The following is a 19,466-nucleotide window of genomic DNA, read 5'->3' on the forward strand; positions in this document are numbered from 1 at the left end:
AGATTTTAAAAAATAATGGACGTAGCCACCGTGACGTCACTCATTGGTTTGTGGACTCACGTTTTGAAGCCTCGAGTTTGCATTTTGACCGTAGCCATCTTGGATTTTTTGAGCCAGAAGTGACCATGTTTGGACGAGAGGTTGGAGCTGACCCTAACACTAGCTTCTAGCTTGTCTAGCATGGTGCATTTACAGTCTATGGTTAACTGTGAAAATGCTAATGCTAATTTTCGCTAGCAAAAAAACTGAACATCCAACTCTTTAGAAGGTCTTTTAGCACAACCAAACACTAAGCAAGACTTTTTTAGGCGACCAAAATGTTACAATTAACTTTCATGAACTGAAAACACACTGAAATAGTGACAGCTACACCTATACTCTGTGAATCTGGGATTATGCAGTGGTTACACTACCTAACAAACATTGTTGCTGTAGTAGCGATTTGCCTGTGACAGCACCCACCCGTCACTCAAAGCGGCCACGCCCTAAATTAGTGGAATGGCGATTGACTGAGAAGGGTCTCTCTGCAGTCTTGCAGACCTACACTATACATCCACTTTACTACACGACACACTTCCCCTTAACCTAACCCTAACCATCCCCTTGCTCATGCTTAAACCTAATCAAGTGGGCATGTCGTGTAGTAAAGTGGGTGTGTCTTGTAGATGCTGCAAGTCCGCAGATAGACCTACTTGACGTTTTTGGAGCCAGCCTCAAGTGACCATTCGAGGAACTGCAATTTTTAGCGTTCCCACATTGGCTTCATTTTTCAGCCCACTTTACTGAGAAAAGAAGGTCAGGGAAGAAACTGTAGATGGAAAATCTCCACACAAGGTTTCATCTTTGTCTTAAAACCACCTTCATTATATCAGGGGGAACACATCCTGACAACTCGGATGGTCTCTGTCCTGTTCCCCTTGTGTGAAAGAAAAAAGTTCACAAGAAAATTTGTGATCTAAAAATAAATGAAGTAATGATTAAAAAAAATCGATTTCGGTGATTTCAGTGTATCTTTGTAATAAGATCATTCAAACAACAACAAAAAACATGAATAAATTTGTAATTTATGTATGTAAAATTTGCCTGATAATATAACTATATATGAATCATATTTTTTGGAAGGAAGAGACTGCAATCAAAGCAAGCAACAATGTCTTTATTTCGTAGCGAAGTATTTCTCCAAATCTTTCTATTATCTATTTATTTATTTTCATTTTATTATTATTATTTTTTATTCATCATAATACATTCCATTTAATCACAGTCCAAATGTTCACCATTGTCTTATAACAGGAAATACAAAATAGATGGATGAAGACTATGACGGTAAAATAAAAAAATAATAAATACAGTAAATAGGTACATTAAAATGAAATAAAGGCAATTCTATATGTTTTCAAAAATGTTATTATAATAATTGATTGCAAATATACTCTTGCTGATTTGAAGAGATTTGAGAGTTTAAAAAATATATGAAATCATGAAAGAACAGAGAAAATATTGGCATTTTTTGACAAACGATATTTGTGAATAAAAAACTTAAAATAAAAAACCCATTATAATTATCTATGCTATCCTCATTATTTATTTATTGAAAAGCTAAACATTACTATTACATATACAAGCGGAACCATGTGTATTACCAGTTAAGGGGGACCGGATTCATTTAGTAGACAGACGCGTCAGTACTTCCTGTTATTAGACGTCTTTCTCGCGTAGGAACATGTTGCGATAGTTTGTAAACTTCCTTGATTCCCTTTAAATTCAGACTTTAAATCTTTATTTGTAGTTTATTTGTGTGTTGTTGTCGGTAACGTTATGCCTCTGTCGGACCGGTCCAGCTCAGACGGCGGCGGTCCTGCTCGCAGTCCCCGGGCCCGGAGACCTCGGACCCGGAGCCGCAGCGACAGCCGAGACCGGAGCCTTTCTCCGGACAGCTTCGGGCCAAAGCTCCCGAAGCCGCGCAACCGGGAACGGGAGCGCGAAGAACGGGAGCGTCGGTTCCGAGAGGCGAGGAACATCAGACGGATCCGAATCGGAAGCCCACACCGGAGCCGCTCCCGGTCCCGATCCCGGTCCAGAGAGCGTCACAACAACAACAGCAGCAACAACAGCTGGTCCGAGCAGCGCGACACAGCCGGGAAACACCGGGATGAATATTACTACGAGCAGCAGAGAGACGACGCTCAGCGGCAGAGACAAGAGGCTTTTATTGCCAGGTAACCAAATACACGATCAATCAATAAAGGGACAATCCAGCAGTTCAGGGTTGACTTTCCATGAAGTTGGATTTTCACAAGAGAAGGGTTAAAACGGTGGTGGGCAAATAGCGGCCCGTGGGCCAATAGTGGCCCTCCAACAAAAATATTTGGCCCCATAACGAAAGCTGAAGTTTTCCCTTTTATAGATGAAATCAAGTCTTAACATGAGTCTTCATACATCTACAGTAGAGAACAATGTAAATATAACAATGTAAATCCCAGTAAATGTGACCTGTTAACCGCGTATAAACGTACCAGATGAATAACACATGTACACAATCTGACTGTTCTATTATTTGACTTTACGCACTCAGTCATTCCATCCTCATTACTGATGATTATTATTTATCAAAAATCTCATTGTGTAAATATTTTGTGAAAGCACCAATAGTCATCCCTACAATATTATCACAATATCACTATCGAGGTATTTGGTAAAATATACTGTTATTATCGCTCAGAACTATGAACAAGACAACTTGAACTGTGTCTCTTGATAGAAACGGTAGCTGCTGAACATGTAAAAAAATATCTGAATTCTGTTTTAAACACTCAGGTTAAAAAAAAAATGTGGAAGTCTATTTTTTAAGCACCATTTATTTGAATCTGTTTATATGGTCGCAGTACTTTTGTGTGACTTCATATTTGTCTGTGTGTTACAGGCGTCTGCAAGAGCGAGAGCGGATCGGTGAGTTGGGCTGTCCTGAAGTGTGGGGATATTCACCGCGAGTAAAGGAACCAGAGTAAGTCAAGAAACCCTCCTCCACATGTTTTCCAAAATTTTTTGCTCCAGAACTGAACTTCCAGAAGTTGACGTTTCACCTCTTTGTCTCCATCAGCTCTGATGAATTCACACCTGTTGAAAACGAGAAAAACAGCAGCTCAGAATCCAACTCAGAAGGTAAAACACAGTGTTTATACATGGATACGTTTACTGTGATACTGTGTATTGTTTGAATTTACATCAAATCCTGTTTGTCATTTATAGAAGAAAAGAAGAAGAAGAAAAAGAAGAAAAAGAAATCCAAGAAAAGGAAGAACAAAAAGCATTCGGAAGACAGCGAGCTGGAATCAGATTCAGATGGTAACATTAATTAAAAAAAAAACTCAATAAAGTTTTTTTCATCCATTTTATAAGCTTAAATATTATGTTTGTGTCTTTCAGAGGAAGAAGTGAAGAAGAAGAAAAAGAAAAAGAAGAGCAAAAAGTAAAGTTCATACATGTCATACACGTCTTCATCTCCTTCACATAGAACGGGACGTGATGATTAACCAGATGTTTCCTCTTCAGGTCCAAGAAGTCCAAGAAGAAGAAGGCGAAGAAGAGCCGCAAGGAGTCCAGCGAGTCCAGCAGTGAAGAGTCTGAGGAGGAGGAGGAGGAGGAGGAAGAGGATCCCAACTCGGTGATGTGGGTGGAGAAAACCTGCATAGATGAACACCTGGTGGGACCTGAAGCTCCGCTCACCCATATGTCCCAGGACGACCGGCCTTTGGAGTGAGTTCATTTGTCATTTTAGACACAATACTGGTGAATTTGTCTGGAGCTGCACAATTTATTTCACTTTTGAAATGAAAATATCTTAAATATCAACATTTCAAATGACGAGTTACGTTTTCTGGTGATGCAGAGAAGACAGGAAGTGATCATTTTGTGTTTCAGCAGAGTGTTGTAATCAACACACAGGATCCTTCCTGTTTCTCTAATCATCAACTGAAACCCTGAATCGCAAAATTCAGTTGGTTTTGTAGAGCTGCAACTAACGATTTTCATTAATGATCAACCTGTCGGTTATTTTCTCAGAGCCCAATGTGATGTCTTCATGTCTCCGTCCACAACCCAAAGATATTGAGTTTACTATCACAGAAAACTAAGAAACCAGAAAATATTCTCATTTGAGAAGCTGAAATCAGAGAATTCAGATTTTTTTCTTTTAAAAAGACTCAAAATGATTAACCGATGATCAAAATAGTTGGGGATTAATTTAATAATTGGCAATGTCGGCATACAAACACAATTTTAGATGATCATTAAATTGGTAGAGTGAGAATAATTTTGTTTTTTAAGCAAAAATGCAAAAAAAATCCACTGTTTCTCTCAAATGAGAATATTTACTGCGTTTCTTTGTCCTCTATGATAGTAAACTGAATATCTAACTTATAACTTGTGATTCACATTTTTTTCATTTTTTATAGACCAAACAGTTACTTAAGGAAATAATCTGCAGATTAATCAATAATGCAAATAGTTGCAGTCCTAGAAGTTGGCTCCTGATCATTGCTGTTAGTGATATGTGCGGATCAATATTCTGTGAAGAAAGTATAAATAATCTACGTCACATATAATCACAAGTCTTCATGTATTTTGTTCACACTCTGCAGCCCCACAGTTGTTCTGTTTCTTGTTTAAAAGTCATTTTAACCTCTATTGTTTTAGATTTGACTTGTTTATTAATGTGTTGTTTTTTTTTTTCCTCCTCCAGCTTTGGTCATGCTCTGTTGCCAGGTGAAGGTGCTGCCATGGCGGAGTACGTGAAAGCAGGCAAACGTATCCCGAGAAGAGGAGAGATCGGTCTCACCAGCGAGGAGATCGCAAACTTCGAGAAGTCCGGCTACGTGATGAGCGGAAGCAGGTTTGTGATGTTCAAAATACAACTAAAAACTCACCTCGGCCAGGATACGATTTAAACAGCAGCAGTTAAATATTTGGTGATGTTCATAAATCACTTTTATCTCATATTATACATATATTTTGCCTCCAAGAATGTTTGCTAAAGCATAACAGCAGAACATTTATTTCATATTTCTGTGATACTGATGACTTTAACGTGACCCTGCAGACATCGCCGTATGGAGGCCGTGCGTCTGAGAAAGGAAAACCAGATTTACAGCGCGGATGAGAAGAGAGCGCTGGCCTCCTTCAACCAGGAGGAGAGGAGGAAGAGAGAGAGCAAGATCCTGTCCAGCTTCAGGGAAATGGTGTACAGAAAAACCAAAGGCAAGGAGGAGAAGTGAACGTCACATCCACAGTTTTCACTCATTATCCTGTTAGACACCTTTTAGTCTTCGTTTTGTGACCTGAGGTGTTTTATTACGTTGAGTTTTAGAGGGATGTGCAGCGTGCAGGGAGGGTTTTTATATTCTAAATGTAAAGAAACGTGTAAAGACGGGAGTCAGCGTCTTCTGGCACCTTAAAAGTTTTGTTTTGCTTCATTCTTACTTAATGGAACTAGTCTTTAATTTCATGGTTTAACCTCTTGTAAATTTTCACATGTAATCCTGAACAGAATAAATAAACTTTGATCAAGTCATTTTGTTGTTTTGACTTTTCTGTAAAATCAGCTACATTCATGGACACTTGGCATTTGTGGCTTCCTTAAAGTGTCCATTTGTGACCCGTTGTCACGAGGTGTGACAAATTCACCCGTTAGAGATTTTTAAAAAATCCAGTAATTCACAACCTCAACAACAAACATTAAAGAAAGTTTTTTAAAAAAGAGTATAATTTTGTGTAGCATACAAGATCTGCTTTTTGATCTTGTTAATCATTTGGTAACCACTGAGCTTTCTTTTAAATTATACAAAGTTACGTGATTTTTGATGTTTACTTTAGCTACTAGTGCAAATAAATACAATATTCTGGCTGGTTCGCCTCTTAATAAGCAGCAGCCTGAATACCAGCCAGATGGGGGTTTATTAGCTTATTTGCTGTGATGTATTTGAGTCATTACTCAACTTTGACAAAATGTCCATCACTTGAAAGCACAAACCTTCACAGATCTTTTTAATCTATATACTTGTCCAGTGGCTACTTATTCTGTAACGGGAGTTTCTACAAAACAGAAAACTAAATAAAATGGGCATTTTTTTACCGTGTTTTTTTCTCTGAGTTTGATTCAGTATCATTTAGGCTAAATTTAACTTTTTGATAGTTTACTTCACCTTAAGAAACCAGGATCACGACTGTAATCAAAATAGTTTAAGAGCTGAGACCATTCGGTTTGTTACTTCAGGCACAAAAGGGTGTTTTAATAGTTAAATAACAAAACTCTGTGTCCACCTCAATGTACTTGAGCCGATGGATGTTTCTTGTTCCAGTACCTCCATTGATGATGTGATATGTTGGTTATGACTGTATTTCAACTGGGAGCAGGTTTAGGTGTAAGGTGTATTGTGGATATAATGGCTCAACTGTGTGATGCAAGAAGAGATTATACTGAAGATATAACATTGATAAAAATAATCTGACAGAATCTCTGATGTCTTGTTTTCACAAAAATATGTATTGATGTATTACTACGTTGTATTATCACATCTCTAAACTCCATGTTAACAGCTGTAAAGCATTTATTTTATTTTAATCACACCCTCTTGTCTGTCGCTGGTGGAATTCAACATATGAGTCAATCAATCAAAAGTCTTCCAGTATGGAACAATTTAATTGATAACAGGGACACAACTGCCTTAAAAGACTGAAAAAACAAATAGCCGACTGTTAAATATCATCTTTTAATGTACAACAAAGAACTTTCTTCTTCTCTTCTGTCCTCGTCATCAGTGGATGTTCTCAAGTCCCTGTTGAAGAAAAAGAGAGATTAAAACTCCATTTACAGTTCACAGATAATTTATTAACTAACTACTTTTTACCAGGTTTAAGTTTGATGGATTTTTTTAAAATGTTTTTTTTTTGTTTCTTCCAGACAACTGTTGTTTATATTCATGGGATTATTTAATGAGACTCATCTTGCACAGACTTGAAACTGAATAGAGATGATAAATAATCCATCACAGTGACCCTGCCATCTGCTTTAAAAGGACCTAAACACCACAGGTCCACCTGCACAGGTGTTTTCACGACAGCGTCAATCACAACAAAGTTAAGAGCATCTTTTAATTAGAAAAGTTGGCTGGGATGCTTCTTTTGCTTTTGAATAGATCGGTAAAAATCCATGTAGAGAGGATAGTAGTGAAACTGTTTCAACGTTAGAAATCATTCTCCTTTTCTGATTCAAGCAGGGTGGAAAATTAACTTTAGTCTACTGATCAAATGGCTGGTGAGTGAAGCAAACCTACCAGCCGCTTGCATATTTTACCAGCATTTTGCTGGTGGCTGGTGCTAAGTTTGTGCCCTGGTTTAAGTGTGTATTATTTGACATAACATAGAGAGTGATGCGTTAACATTATATCGGCTAAAATGTTACTTAGATTTAGCCCAACAAGACATTAATAAATCAAATAGCATTTTACACTGTACTTCCCTTTAATGTTGTTGTAAGTGCACACTTTCAAACAGAGCAGCCTTTTACATCATCTAAACTACCCTGCTACACCCTAACATGAGAAAATGTTGCCATCATATCAGTCATTATATACTATTTATCTTTCAATATATTAGGAAAATATTTAGCTAGAAATGTCGTCCAGTCAGACAGTAATGTGTCACTTTAAGATGCTGTTAGACCCTGAATTTAAGTGACTCTGCTGTTTCATGTTGAATATCACCTGCACATGAACTCCTTCCAGTCAAGTCTTTTTCAAATAGTTTTTACCTTGAGCTGAACAACCACAGAGTAATAATGTTGACAAAATGAAGTAACACAAAGTTTTCTATGATTTATTATCTCTCTCAAGTGAGACTGAAGACTTTGCTGGTTGACTTTCATTGAAGTAAAGCCCAACCCATAAATCCTCACGGACTTAACAGTACTGGTTTACATGTCGGCCGATAAGTAACAAGAAACATCAAAGATATGTATGAGGTATGAACTTTTTTTTTTCCTGGAGCTTTCTATGACACCTCACAGTCTTCTTCAGCGCATTGAACTATGATGAAGCTCCATATTTACATCACTTGATGACAACTGAGCAAACTAGTTGAGGAAGAACACGAGATGCAGTTGAGAGCTCAGCTAAACGGACCTAGAATTAATTTTTTTTTGATCTCAGGTCAAGAATGAAGATTCAGATAATTCAAATGAGATAAGATTCAGATAATTTACATGTTTTGTCCCCCCAAAGAGCACAAACAAGTTTATTTTTCAACAGTAAAAATATCCCACTCAGTAAACATCTACAAAGCCCCAAAGTCCCAAAAGATAATATTTTATATCTTGTGTACAAGATGTGGATCTGGTTTGCACAAGCTAATATCTTGAGGACACAACATACTGTCTTGTGAGCATAAGATAAAAAATATAATAATAAATAATAGAATAGAGACCAGAGATATAAGCAGAACTATAATATCACACAGGTTGATTGCACAGGTTTTCCTAATAAGGTTCTCGGTGATGTGAATCCAAACCCCACAGACTATGAGTTGCTTTCTTTTGAGAAACAGGTGCAATAGAAACATGTTTTGATGCAGATGATGATGTTGATATTGACGCATGGAGTCTCACCTTGGAGTCAAAGTGCCGTCCTGTTCCTGAGATCCGCTTGTCTCTCTGCATCAGGTACCAGTGCCACGGGACCCGGGCGATCCTCTTCTCCTGCGAGGGAAACAGGAGGTCGTTACTCGAGCAGGTAGTTTAATAAAAGCAGCACATTCACAGCTTTTCTTTCTACTTGTTAGCTTGTTCACAACCACATTAGCAGGCTGCAGCTTCCTCCTCACCTTTCCGTTGTTGGTGAACTTGTGGATCTGCGCGGTGGCGACGCCGGGAATGATCAGACACACGGTCATGATGGCGAAGCCGGGCAGGATTTCATACCACATGGTTCAGAGTTTAACTGTCAGGCGACGAAGAGCAACTCTGATCACAACCAAGCCGCCCTAACACTTCCCCCGACTGTTTATTTTGCTAAGGAGCTAACAAAATGTCGACCGTCCTGGTGACCTATGTTCTGCTAGCGGAAGAACAAACACACTTCCTGTTGGGGTTTTCCACAAGAAAAGCATCACCTCTTTAAAACTAAACAATCTATAATAAGAATAATTTACAAACAACCACACAGATAATTTAATTTTACATGCTGTCAAATGTTTCCGATTGTAATAGTTGTTTAAATGACTAGTGAACTGAAGGATTACTTCTTTAGTTAAATAAACAGATAATGCCGGATCTAAATGGAATATTGGATGTTTACAGGAAAACCTGGGATCACTTAAACATGTCACATAATAGTTAAGTTATTGTTATGGTGTCAAAGTGTTTCAGACAAAAACAAACCGCTCAGAAACTGAGGGTCGGTCAGGCTTTTACTTTGAAGGGCGGCCGAAAAACGGAAACTATATTTTGCTGATTTTGGGAGGTAATTTTTTTTTAAAATGTAGAACTCTACGACGAAATGCCATTTCAGTCAAGATACAGGGAATATACATTTTAAAAGATATAAATTGTAATTATAAATTCAAATTCGTGGTAGACGTTTGTTTTCTCCAACAGCGCCTCCCTCCGGCGTTGTCATAGAACTGCAGCTCCAACCGTCGAGAGGAAGTTAGCCACTAGCCGGCTAAGTTGCTAAAAAAAGTAAACAAGTCTGAGAGATGAGATGAAATTCAGCCGTGGGACGAAATAGCTTTTCAATTATGAAGGAAGACAAGGAAAACACTCGGCCCAAGGAGAGAAGGGTGGAAATAAGGTGCGAAGATGGAGAAAAAACGGAAAAGTCGAAGGAAAAGAAGGAGGCCATGACAAAGGTAAAACTTGCTAATAGGCTAGCGTTAGCGAAGGTTGCTATCAGCCGTTAGTTGTAAACAGTAACTTTTAAAGTTTGCCTCTTTCAACAGCGTGTTTTTAGATATTCAGATCTTACATGTAAAGTCTAATATACTTATTGTGTAATAAGTTAATGTCTAACTTAAAGTTAAAGCTAACAGCAGCCAATTGTTGCCTTCTTTTCCTCAGATTGTTTATAGTTATATTTTATTTCCGTAGTGAACCCACTAACACCAAACATATAAAAGGAAACAAAAAATGCAATCCAAAGTTTAAAAAAATGTAATGTGGTTGTAACCCCAAAAGGATACAACAGCAAACTACTAAGAAGGGAAATAATTTTAAAAAATAAATAAAGAAAAAGTCAATTATCTTTACAGCAAATCCTTTCAGTTTCATTTAATCAAGTGACCTTCTTTCTTATATAATTAAGAATCAGATACATATAAAAGACACTTTGATGGTAGTTAGTCAATCCAGCAAGCAAGGCATTTCCAACTGCCAGTGGTACATGATTTAAAAAAAACCCCAAAAAACTCCATATTTGACTAAATGTGCTATCACAGCCACTCAGGACTGCTGACAACCTCTCTAGAGGAAGAATCCTTTAAGATCCCCTCCAGATTAGTTTTAAGATGTATATAAAATACTCTACTTCGAATAATAATGTGTCTGATATGTCTTTTTTTTTTTTAAAAAAAAACTTCAATTATCATGTTAAAATCCTTAAAATTACATCCTTCTCCCACAATAAAAAAAAAATCCAGAATCTATGAATATGCAAATATTTTTCATTTCAGAAGTTTAACTGTTGGACACAACATGTCTCCTACATCACTGTAAAGTCCATTCTCAGTGTTTGTCCACTGGAGGCTTCAAGTTTCCACATCACACTTGTTTAAGTTGAATATTGAACCAGAATTGGCTACCAAACTAGTTGTGATGTCACAAACCCTTAAAATCAGATTTTCAGTGAGCTTGATGAGTCTGATGAAACTTTCCACTTTCATCAGACAAATGTGAAAACAGCCTTCTAGTGTCAAACTCTGCACATACATCAGTCTGCACAGTGAAGCTCAAACATTCAACTGTAGGAACAAGAAGAAGAAAAACATATTTTTGAGTGCAAGGGGACTTTAATATTTAATTGTACAACATATTAACTGAAGGGGGCTCAGACTCACCCCATTGGAGTAATATACATTCCCCTAACAAAAGTTTTCCTCAGATTGATTAACCCAGCTGTCCTTATAACACTATTAATCTGTCAATGACTTTTTCCTAGATTGTGATCAGACGATTACCACCAAGTCTGACCAAGGAGGAGCTGGAGGAGCAGCTGCAACCGCTTCCAGAGGTGGACTACCTGGAGTTTTTCTCCAATGACACCAGGTGAATTTGGCCTTACATTTCATTATTTTAAAAACATCAATAGTGACTCTAATATTTATTAACCTGACATGATTATTCTGTCCTTTCAGCCTTTACCCTCATCTCTTCGCAAGGGCTTACATTAATTTCAAAAATCAAGAGGATATAGTTCTCTTCAGGGATCGATTTGATGGATATGTGTTCATTGACAACAGAGGTATGAGAAGAGCATGAAATTATAGTTAAATAGACAAACTTGAGGGTTTTCTCATAAAATAATTGAGGCTTCATGCTTGTCTGCACATTGCTTCCAAACAGGACAGGAGTATCCTGCCATTGTGGAGTTTGCACCCTTTCAAAAAACTGCCAAAAAAAGAAGTAAGAAAAAGGACGCAAAATGTGGAACAATTACTGAAGGTAAAGGATTTATTGTTATCAAACAGGGCATACATTATTTACTAACAGTCACATTTATGTACTGAATATTTTTGGTTGTATTTGTCATCAGTTTTCTAAAGGATTGCCTGGAGGATAGGTTCACATTTTTTCTAGTCTTATCTTAATGCAGTACTCCCCTTTATGCAAAATACATTATTCTCTGATAACAGGCTTCATTCTTTGTTAGTCAAATCAAGGGGGTATCTTCCCACTCTGTTACAGTCATTTTAGTGCAAAATACCCAAGATACATATATGGGCATATGAACATTGTTGTCTAAGATGGACCTATCCCTTAATGCTAATGGTTGTCTTTGATAATTTTGTATCAAATCTCAACTCTTCCTCAAAAAGAAAATGCCCTGCTTTAGTTAAGTATAGTTGTGGGTACAGTTTTACATGGCATTATTTAAAAATGCAGAGAATCAGTCTTGCCAGAAGCAGCAACATGTCTATATTTGTTGTTTATTTTCTTTCAGATCCTGATTACAAGAAATTCCTGGAATATTATAACGGAGATGAGGAAAAATTTACATCCACACCTGAGACTCTGTTGGAAGAGATTGAGGCAAAAACAAAGGAACTTGTAGGTATGTACATAGTCATAGTTCACCTAAAAGAGGTGTTTTGCTGGAGGGATAAATGAGTATTCCAGTAAACCTAAACATACTTTTTCTTTCTCAAGCTAAAAAAACAACTCCTCTGCTGGACTTCCTGAAGAATAAACAGGTAAATATGGCACAACAGTGTGGCACTAGTTGTGTTGAAATGCATGATGGAAGCTTGACTCATGTCCTGTTTTAATGTTGTTCAGAGACTCAGGGAGGAAAAGAAAGAGGAGAGAAGGAGGAGAGAACTTGAACGCAAGCGCCTGCGTGACGAGGAGCGTCGAAAGTGGAGGGAGGAGGAGAGAAGGAAGCGCAAAGAGGCCGAGAAGATGAAGAGACTTGAGAAACCGCTGGAGAAAGACAAGGACCATGTTAAAGAAGAACCAAAAATCAAAGTATGTGCTGCAGTGGGAAGAATCTGTTTGAAAGAGAGTGTAATTCCCCAAATCTTAATATAACTTTGTCTTTATTTTTCACTGTGCAGCTCCTGAAGAAGCCAGACCGAGGGGGGGATGATGCCGATTCTGAGAAACCCAAGGAAAAAGCCAAGAAACCAGAGAGACCAAATAAAGAGGACAGATCCATGGGAAGTGCTGATCATAAGAGACGCCAGAACATTGAAAATAAGGAGGATCGGGGAAGGAAGTGAGTCTTTACAGTCAGTTCTTCTAAAAGACGTTGCTCTCTTTGAACAGGATGCTTAAACAGAATTTGTGCTTTAACACACAGAGCAGACGAAGACGGGCGCAAGGAGTTCAGAGACCGCGATGCGGAGAGAGACAGGGAGCGCGAGCGGCGGCAGAAAGAGAAGGAGCGCATGAGGCGGCAGGACGAGGATCGGCGGAGAAGGAGAGAGCGGCAGGACGGAGAGAACGCCAGCATGAAGCGGGGGGAGGATGAGGGAAAAAAAGAAAAAGAGCGTGCCTCGGAAAAGAAAAGGGGTGAAAACGCGGCAGACTCCGCTCACACTGAGAAGCCAGAGAGGCCCGCTAAAGACAGCAAGAAGGAGGAGAGTGCTAAAAGAGAGCGGCTACGAAATAAGGTAACGACTCTGGCCTTTCAAGTTATCAAGTAATTTCCTGCATTTGCTCTTTTTAAAACATTGTTGTTTGTTTGCTTTTGCATCAGGACCGGCCGGCTATTCAACTGTACCAGCCAGGGGCCAGAAGCCGCAATCGAGCAGCTGCAGGAGGAGGGGGAGGAGGGGGAGGAGGAGGAGGAGGCGCTGAATCCAGCTCTGTCGACAGAAAGCCAGATACTGAGACCAAGAAAGTGTCTGACAAAGGAGATGATTGAGCAGATTTCTACTTGTGGCATATTAAGTGTGGTGAGGAGACGGGCCTGCGAGGCTCAGAGCGGCGCTGTGTCGCCTCAGGGCCACGTGCAGCTCAAGCAGGACTGCATTTTCCCCGGTCTCAGAGGCAGAGATGTGATTGAGGAGCCTCTTAGTGCCTGAATGTGACCCTCTTTAGTTTCATTTGTTAGGAAAGGTAACAGTAACCTTTGGAAAGAGTTTGGCTGTAGGGCACATTAGGTGAAGCCAAAGCTTTCTTGGACCATGAAAACTCAATAAGTGACCTTATTTCAGTATTTTTTTTTTCTCAGATGTTAAGTGTCGTACGCGCTGCAAACATACGCTTTTACAGTTGTCGTCTGCATTTAGCTTTCTACTCACTCAACACATCCACATTGCCAAGCTCATCAGCATAGTTTCTACACTGTCTAGAACTAGATTTTTGTTTTGCTGTTTTCAGTTTGACGTGTACACATGGAAATGACATCTTACTCTGCCTGGGGAGCTAGACAATCCAAATATATGTGTATTAAAACTTTTCATGGTCTATAACTCACAAATAGTTGTTGTCTTATAGGCACAACTGTTATGCGTACTGAATGACAGAGTCTGTGCTTACCTGTTTTGGGATCATGTGTTCTTTTCCTTTATCCATTCAGTGACTTAAGAAGAAATAAGCCATTTCTGACTAGACTGCCATGTGACAGCCGTGCCTGCATGCAGACTTCAGTTGGAGTGATCGACTTGTGGCCTTCCTACCCTCCCCCCCTTTTTCTAATCTGAGACTCCCCTTAAACATGAATCTGTGATGCACTAAACTGAATCTAGCATGAAGACATATCACTTCTGATGATGCTGACAGTTGACTGGAAATAAAAGAGGTCTTTGTTAAAGTGAACCTGTCTGTCTTCCCTCATTGATGAACTATTTTAATCCTAAAATACAAGAAAACTCAGTAAAGATGAGGTTTTATTTTCAAGTTAGGGTTTTTTTTTTGCACCATTTCCAGTTTTGTCTTTTCTCTCTTTCATCTATTAGTTACAGTGGATATGAGTCATGAACAGCTGTGTCCAAGAATGGCTTTATTTTTCTGTTGGGATTTGCTTCTTGGTCCCTAGTGACCCCCCCATCCCCAATGTGCTTGTAGCTTTCCACCTCAAAGTTTCCCTGTAGTCCAGTGTAACCAGTACTCCTATGCTGGAAAAATTCTTTAATTCTGTTAGTTTAGTTATAAGGACTATGCATAATATGAAAACTAGATTTTAACACAGCATATGACTACAAAATTAGCCTATAACAGAGGACCTGCCTTAGTTGATCTTGTCCTTTAGAGGTGCAAATTCCCTAAAAATATGCAAAAAATAACAATTTCCAAAACCAACTGACATGTAGTGAACCTGGGGGCTTTGGGGCCCTGAGACAGTTTATTTTTTATTTAATTTAATAAATAGTTGTATTTATCGATCCAAGAACATTTCAACACCAACATACAGGCATAAAACATACAAGAAATAATCCAAGCAGCAGCAATCTAAAACAAAAATATAACAAAGTAAAAAGAAAACAAATGTAAATAAATTAAAAGTTTATGTGTACAAAATGCACCACCCTCTCTGTAAAATGTGTGAGAAATTACCTGTTAAATACCTGCAAATGACATGATAGTATTTCTACTTTTAATTAAGTAAAAGATCTGAATACTTCTTCCACCACTGGTAAAATACAAAGAAAAAGATTTATTTTTAAACTTTATGCAGAACAATACAATATATGTACAATTTCTGGCAGGAATATTGATTATATATTCCTCCAAAAAAAAAAAAATAGAAGCAGATTCAAAACAACAGCAAGGCTACAGTAGCAATGTACAACAATAGATACACAAATAAATAAAAATAAGTTAAGTACATGTACATAATAAAAATAAATATACTTAAATAAATATAGGCAAAATATCTTTTTTGTATTGAATGGTGCGTGTCAGCTAATATTAGTAAAAAAAAGAAAATAATTCTTAAACTCATTTATCTTCAAGACCCCCACGTTGTGTCGCTGTCTACAGACTGCGTGGTCTGTTTCCTGGGCGCTGATTGGATAAAACCCTCTTCGTCACTTCCTTCTTTCTCTTCTACCACCGCCATAGTGGTGAAAGGACTGTGGACAAAATGGTAAATTGAAAATCTTTAAACATCCACGTCTGCAGCTCGTTTAAACGTGCACAGATGTGTAGAACATTTAATAACTATGTTGATAGTGCTTAACAGATCAGTATGTTGTCTGAAGAGTCGAGATATTAGCTTATTATTGACGATTAACGATGCTAGCCGGTAGCTTTTCTGTAGCGCTACGCATGTTAGCCGCTATAATGTTGTCTTAAACACTATAAATACTCCCGAGTATATCATCTCGATGACGTAAATCACTGGACAAAGTCTCTGTCTATTAGCTAAAGTGCAAAAAATGTGTGTGTCGATGTGGTGTTAATGTATTTTGTGTTGTTTCTAGTCGTCCCACAAGACTTTCAGGATCAAGCGCTTCCTCGCCAAGAAGCAGAAACAGAACAGGCCGATTCCTCAGTGGATCAGAATGAAAACTGGCAACAAGATCAGGTGAGTTTATAGTGTTTATTACCTGTGCACGTTTCTTTTAAATGTGTTGTGTGGTTTCTGAACTGATTATCATACAGAGAGAGTAAGTTGGTATAACCAAACTGCACTGGAGGCATACTGTCTCTCTGCACAGTTGAAGTGAATTAGTCTCTATAATTTACTGTTTATGTACACGCGTGCCAGTTTATTAGGTTTACCTAGTTAGTGTAAACTAATGAAATCTAATATGACAGCTCTAACAAATCCACATTTTTATGAAGATTAAAATAAGACTTTAGAGAGCTATTAGCCCAACTTAATGGTCATTTTGGAGGCTGATGTTTGTCGTGCTGCTGTGTAAGGCTGCAGTTGGTGATTAGGTTTCCAATTATATTCTCAATTATGAGTTTGGTTTGTAAATAATAAAGTATATAATGATAAAATGAGCCATTGTGGCTTTGCAGAGTTCAAGGCAATGTTGTCTGTCTTGTTTTCTTAACTAACTACTCCACTTTACAATTTGTATAAAATGGAGAAAAGCAGCAAATCTTCACATTGGGGGGAGCTGGAACCAGAGAATGGAGGTTTTTACTAGCAAAGATGAAATCATTTAGTTTCAAATGTCTTTCTTTATTGTTGCATCTCATAACACAAGTATGAGTAAAAAATCTTAGGTTTCAGCTTCTTGACAATGCAGTAAGGAAAAAATGGAAATGATAAACACAGTAAAAGCAGCAGTAATAAGAGTATCAACAAAAGCATAAAGCATGTGAGTGTTCATGTGTACTACCTATAAGATGTGAAGAAATATGTGTGTATAATTTGTATGTACATATGGTTATTTATCAAAGTAGTTACCAGTTTATTTATTTGGGGCTCAACTAATTACACAACAAATTGTCAGAGCCTGTTCTGTTGAACTGTAAAGAGGTGTCTCTCTTGTGTTGCCACCATTAATAACAAAGTAAATAGTAGAACAACTTCCTAGTACAACACAATATAACCACCAACCACAGCTTCTGAAATGACCATTCATTAGTTTTAGTTAAGTGCACCTACTAAACTATAAAGAGTATATTCAAAACTTACATGATGGCCGGCTGTATTAACTTTCACAGATTGAAATTTCAGTCATTTTTAGCAGAAAAAGTGCATTCAGAGTTTCCTCAAAGGTGCAGACGTTGGTGAAATCCTCCCTGAGAGTGCTCGATCTTAATGGTTCGTGTTCCACTGCTATAATTCACTGAGCCGTCTGCTTTCACATTAAGTGCGGAGATGTTATCGGGGGCTGATTTAATGTGGGGAAGAAGCAGGAACTCTAGATCATGTAAAGCAGGTCTGCAATTGCAGCTCTTTATGTCTGTTGAGTGCTGTCATTAACCCTGCTGAGAGCATCTTTCTGCTGCGGAGCTCATCTTCCTGCTCACCGTGATGGTGAAGAGGAACGTCTGCAGCTGTAACATATGAACACTGTAGCTCAGCTGAACGTTAGAATCGAGTCGACTGTTTGCTGAAACTGATCTGCCCACTAAATAGCTTTCTTTGGTATTTGACTGTTATATAATTACCACGGCCTCGAGCGTTTCCCACAATTACCGCAGTGATTCTTCAGAGGAGGATCTACGAGTAGATTTAAAAACAATTACGTTCACTTAAAATCTTTATTATTTCAGTGCCTTCAGAGATTTGACTGTCACACAGGCTCATGCATTCAGGGTGTGTTGTGGTCAGTTTGACGTCTGAGCAGAATCAACTGTATTTGCATTGTTTCAACTGCTTTGTTTAATTTCTTGGGTGTCCTTGTTTGACTTTGATGGAAGTGAGTGTCAGTCTTCACCTTTCAACTAAATGCAGGACTAAAAATAAAAAGGCTCATCAGTGATTTGAAAATGATTATTTTTAGATCTGATTAGAGAGAGGTGGGATCTTACATGGCTGAATCAAGCTTATTGTTGTCAGGGACGTACTTGTCACTGAATTTAGACTTAAGAATTGCACAGCAGATAGATTGAGATGTTTGCTGAAAGACAGATGGTCTGCTTCATTATCATGTCAACCATATCCGGGAAATGTGTGCAGCTCAAGATGCAGGTTAGAGCTGCAATGATTAGTCGATCAACAGAAAATTAATCAACTATTTTGATAGATTCATCTTCATTCATTCATTCTTTTATTTAAGACAAAATACCAAATTCTCTTGTTCCAGCTTCTTAGATCTGAATATTTTCTGGTTTCTTTTAGTCTTTTATGATGAACAGAATATCTTTGGGTTGTGGTCTATTGGTTGGGACAAAACATTTTAGGTTGCATCTTGGACTTTGGGAAACAGTGGTCGACATTTTTAACCATTTTCTGACAATTTAAAACAACTAATGGATTAATCAACAGTTAATCGATAATGAAAATCTTTAGTGGCAGACCAGTTTTTTAACACTTAAAATGTGACCTATCTTAATCTTAATCTCTGAGTTTGGTTCAGTCATCTCTGTATGAAGGAGGCAGAACGGTAACCTTTTGTCTTTTCAGTTACACAAGTTTCTACTGAATATTTCCTGTAATTTTGTTGAAACCTGATATCCAGAAATGAGTCAGTAAATTGCTGAGAGAAGTTGCCTTCTGGCAAATAAGATTTGAGCAAATTCACCTCTGCAGTTTTCATAGTAAGCTGGAGCACCAACTAAAGGGAGTAAAGTGAATATTTAACTTAGTATTTACCAGGACAAAGTCGTGTTTTGCACAGCGGTGGCATTTCCTGTGTACAAATTTAATCGCTGTCATTTATCTCAGTTGTAAATGTTTATTTCGGATTTCTCTGACACGTTTGGCCTCTTTCCACTTCAGGTACAACTCCAAGAGGAGACACTGGAGGAGGACCAAGCTCGGCCTGTAAACGTGAGGGTCCGTGGATCCCCCAGCATCCCTCCATCCCAACATCTCCCAGGACCTCCAGCTGCTGGGGCCTGACCACCGGGGAGGGAGCCATGTTATCTGGAGCAGCAGTTGTTTTGTACAGATACTCTGGTTATGCTCATGTTTGACAATAAAAGATCTGTGATCAAACTGAAAATGTGCCTGTATGGCTTTCTTCTTCTTTTTATCCCCCACAAGTGTAGCTTAACAGTCCATTTTACAGACTGAGTGCTTTTTCCACAGCAAACCAAACATCACAAGCTGCCACAGCTCAGCAGAAAGAAGCACACTGATGGGTTTTCAGTCTCCGACCACATAGCAAAAACTTCTGAATCCCCG

General features: G+C 38.3%; 4 protein-coding genes across 5 annotated transcripts; 3 read left to right on the forward strand and 1 right to left on the reverse strand.

The window, feature by feature from the left end:
• The first annotated feature begins 1,661 nt into the window (after positions 1–1,661).
• Positions 1,662–5,569, forward strand: nkap (NFKB activating protein). The gene is made up of 8 exons (XM_067599708.1): positions 1,662–2,219; positions 2,924–3,004; positions 3,101–3,162; positions 3,250–3,345; positions 3,427–3,469; positions 3,553–3,756; positions 4,742–4,891; positions 5,099–5,569. The coding sequence occupies exons 1-8, from the start codon at positions 1,819–1,821 to the stop codon at positions 5,271–5,273; spliced, it is 1,212 nt and encodes a 403-aa protein (XP_067455809.1). The 5' UTR covers positions 1,662–1,818; the 3' UTR covers positions 5,274–5,569.
• Positions 5,570–6,678: 1,109 nt separating this feature from the next.
• Positions 6,679–9,117, reverse strand: ndufa1 (NADH:ubiquinone oxidoreductase subunit A1). The gene is made up of 3 exons (XM_067599711.1): positions 8,875–9,117; positions 8,660–8,749; positions 6,679–6,833 (listed from the first exon to the last, which is right to left on the reverse strand). The coding sequence occupies exons 1-3, from the start codon at positions 8,974–8,976 to the stop codon at positions 6,813–6,815; spliced, it is 213 nt and encodes a 70-aa protein (XP_067455812.1). The 5' UTR covers positions 8,977–9,117; the 3' UTR covers positions 6,679–6,812.
• A 423-nt stretch (positions 9,118–9,540) lies between these two features.
• upf3b (UPF3B regulator of nonsense mediated mRNA decay) lies at positions 9,541–14,527 on the forward strand. 2 transcript variants are annotated; one of them, XM_067599703.1, is made up of 11 exons: positions 9,541–9,900; positions 11,205–11,311; positions 11,401–11,507; positions 11,609–11,707; positions 12,207–12,317; positions 12,413–12,456; positions 12,542–12,730; positions 12,820–12,980; positions 13,065–13,377; positions 13,464–13,662; positions 14,289–14,527. In XM_067599703.1, exons 1-10 carry the CDS (start codon positions 9,790–9,792, stop codon positions 13,629–13,631), a joined length of 1,410 nt encoding a protein of 469 aa, XP_067455804.1. In that variant the 5' UTR covers positions 9,541–9,789; the 3' UTR covers positions 13,632–13,662; positions 14,289–14,527. The 2 variants fall into 2 exon arrangements, with proteins under 2 accessions (XP_067455804.1, XP_067455803.1); XM_067599702.1 differs by having other exon boundaries at positions 9,542–9,900; positions 13,464–14,527.
• Positions 14,528–15,672: 1,145 nt separating this feature from the next.
• rpl39 (ribosomal protein L39) lies at positions 15,673–19,284 on the forward strand. The gene is made up of 3 exons (XM_067599712.1): positions 15,673–15,797; positions 16,135–16,238; positions 19,059–19,284. The coding sequence occupies exons 1-3, from the start codon at positions 15,795–15,797 to the stop codon at positions 19,105–19,107; spliced, it is 156 nt and encodes a 51-aa protein (XP_067455813.1). The 5' UTR covers positions 15,673–15,794; the 3' UTR covers positions 19,108–19,284.
• The last annotated feature ends 182 nt before the right edge of the window (positions 19,285–19,466 follow it).

The sequence above is a fragment of the Thunnus thynnus genome, chromosome 9 (genome assembly GCF_963924715.1).
Source record: "Thunnus thynnus chromosome 9, fThuThy2.1, whole genome shotgun sequence".
In the NCBI taxonomy this organism is placed as follows: domain Eukaryota; kingdom Metazoa; phylum Chordata; class Actinopteri; order Scombriformes; family Scombridae; genus Thunnus; species Thunnus thynnus.

Excerpts from the sequence above, each read along its gene's own strand:
- ndufa1 (XM_067599711.1), bottom strand. The coding sequence starts at position 8,976 with ATGTGGTATGAAATCCTGCCCGGCTTCGCCATCATGACCGTGTGTCTG. Across the intron at positions 8,750-8,874 it reads AGTTCACCAACAACGGAAAG|GAGAAGAGGATCGCCCGGGT; the intron begins GTGAGGAGGAAG and ends TTTCCCTCGCAG. Across the intron at positions 6,834-8,659 it reads GACGGCACTTTGACTCCAAG|GGACTTGAGAACATCCACTG; the intron begins GTGAGACTCCAT and ends TTTCTTCAACAG.
- rpl39 (XM_067599712.1), top strand. Across the intron at positions 16,239-19,058 it reads AAAACTGGCAACAAGATCAG|GTACAACTCCAAGAGGAGAC; the intron begins GTGAGTTTATAG and ends TTTCCACTTCAG.
- nkap (XM_067599708.1), top strand. The coding sequence starts at position 1,819 with ATGCCTCTGTCGGACCGGTCCAGCTCAGACGGCGGCGGTCCTGCTCGC. Across the intron at positions 3,005-3,100 it reads CCGCGAGTAAAGGAACCAGA|CTCTGATGAATTCACACCTG; the intron begins GTAAGTCAAGAA and ends TGTCTCCATCAG. Across the intron at positions 3,163-3,249 it reads CTCAGAATCCAACTCAGAAG|AAGAAAAGAAGAAGAAGAAA; the intron begins GTAAAACACAGT and ends TGTCATTTATAG.
- upf3b (XM_067599703.1), top strand. The coding sequence starts at position 9,790 with ATGAAGGAAGACAAGGAAAACACTCGGCCCAAGGAGAGAAGGGTGGAA. Across the intron at positions 11,508-11,608 it reads TGTGTTCATTGACAACAGAG|GACAGGAGTATCCTGCCATT; the intron begins GTATGAGAAGAG and ends GCTTCCAAACAG. Across the intron at positions 12,457-12,541 it reads ACTTCCTGAAGAATAAACAG|AGACTCAGGGAGGAAAAGAA; the intron begins GTAAATATGGCA and ends AATGTTGTTCAG.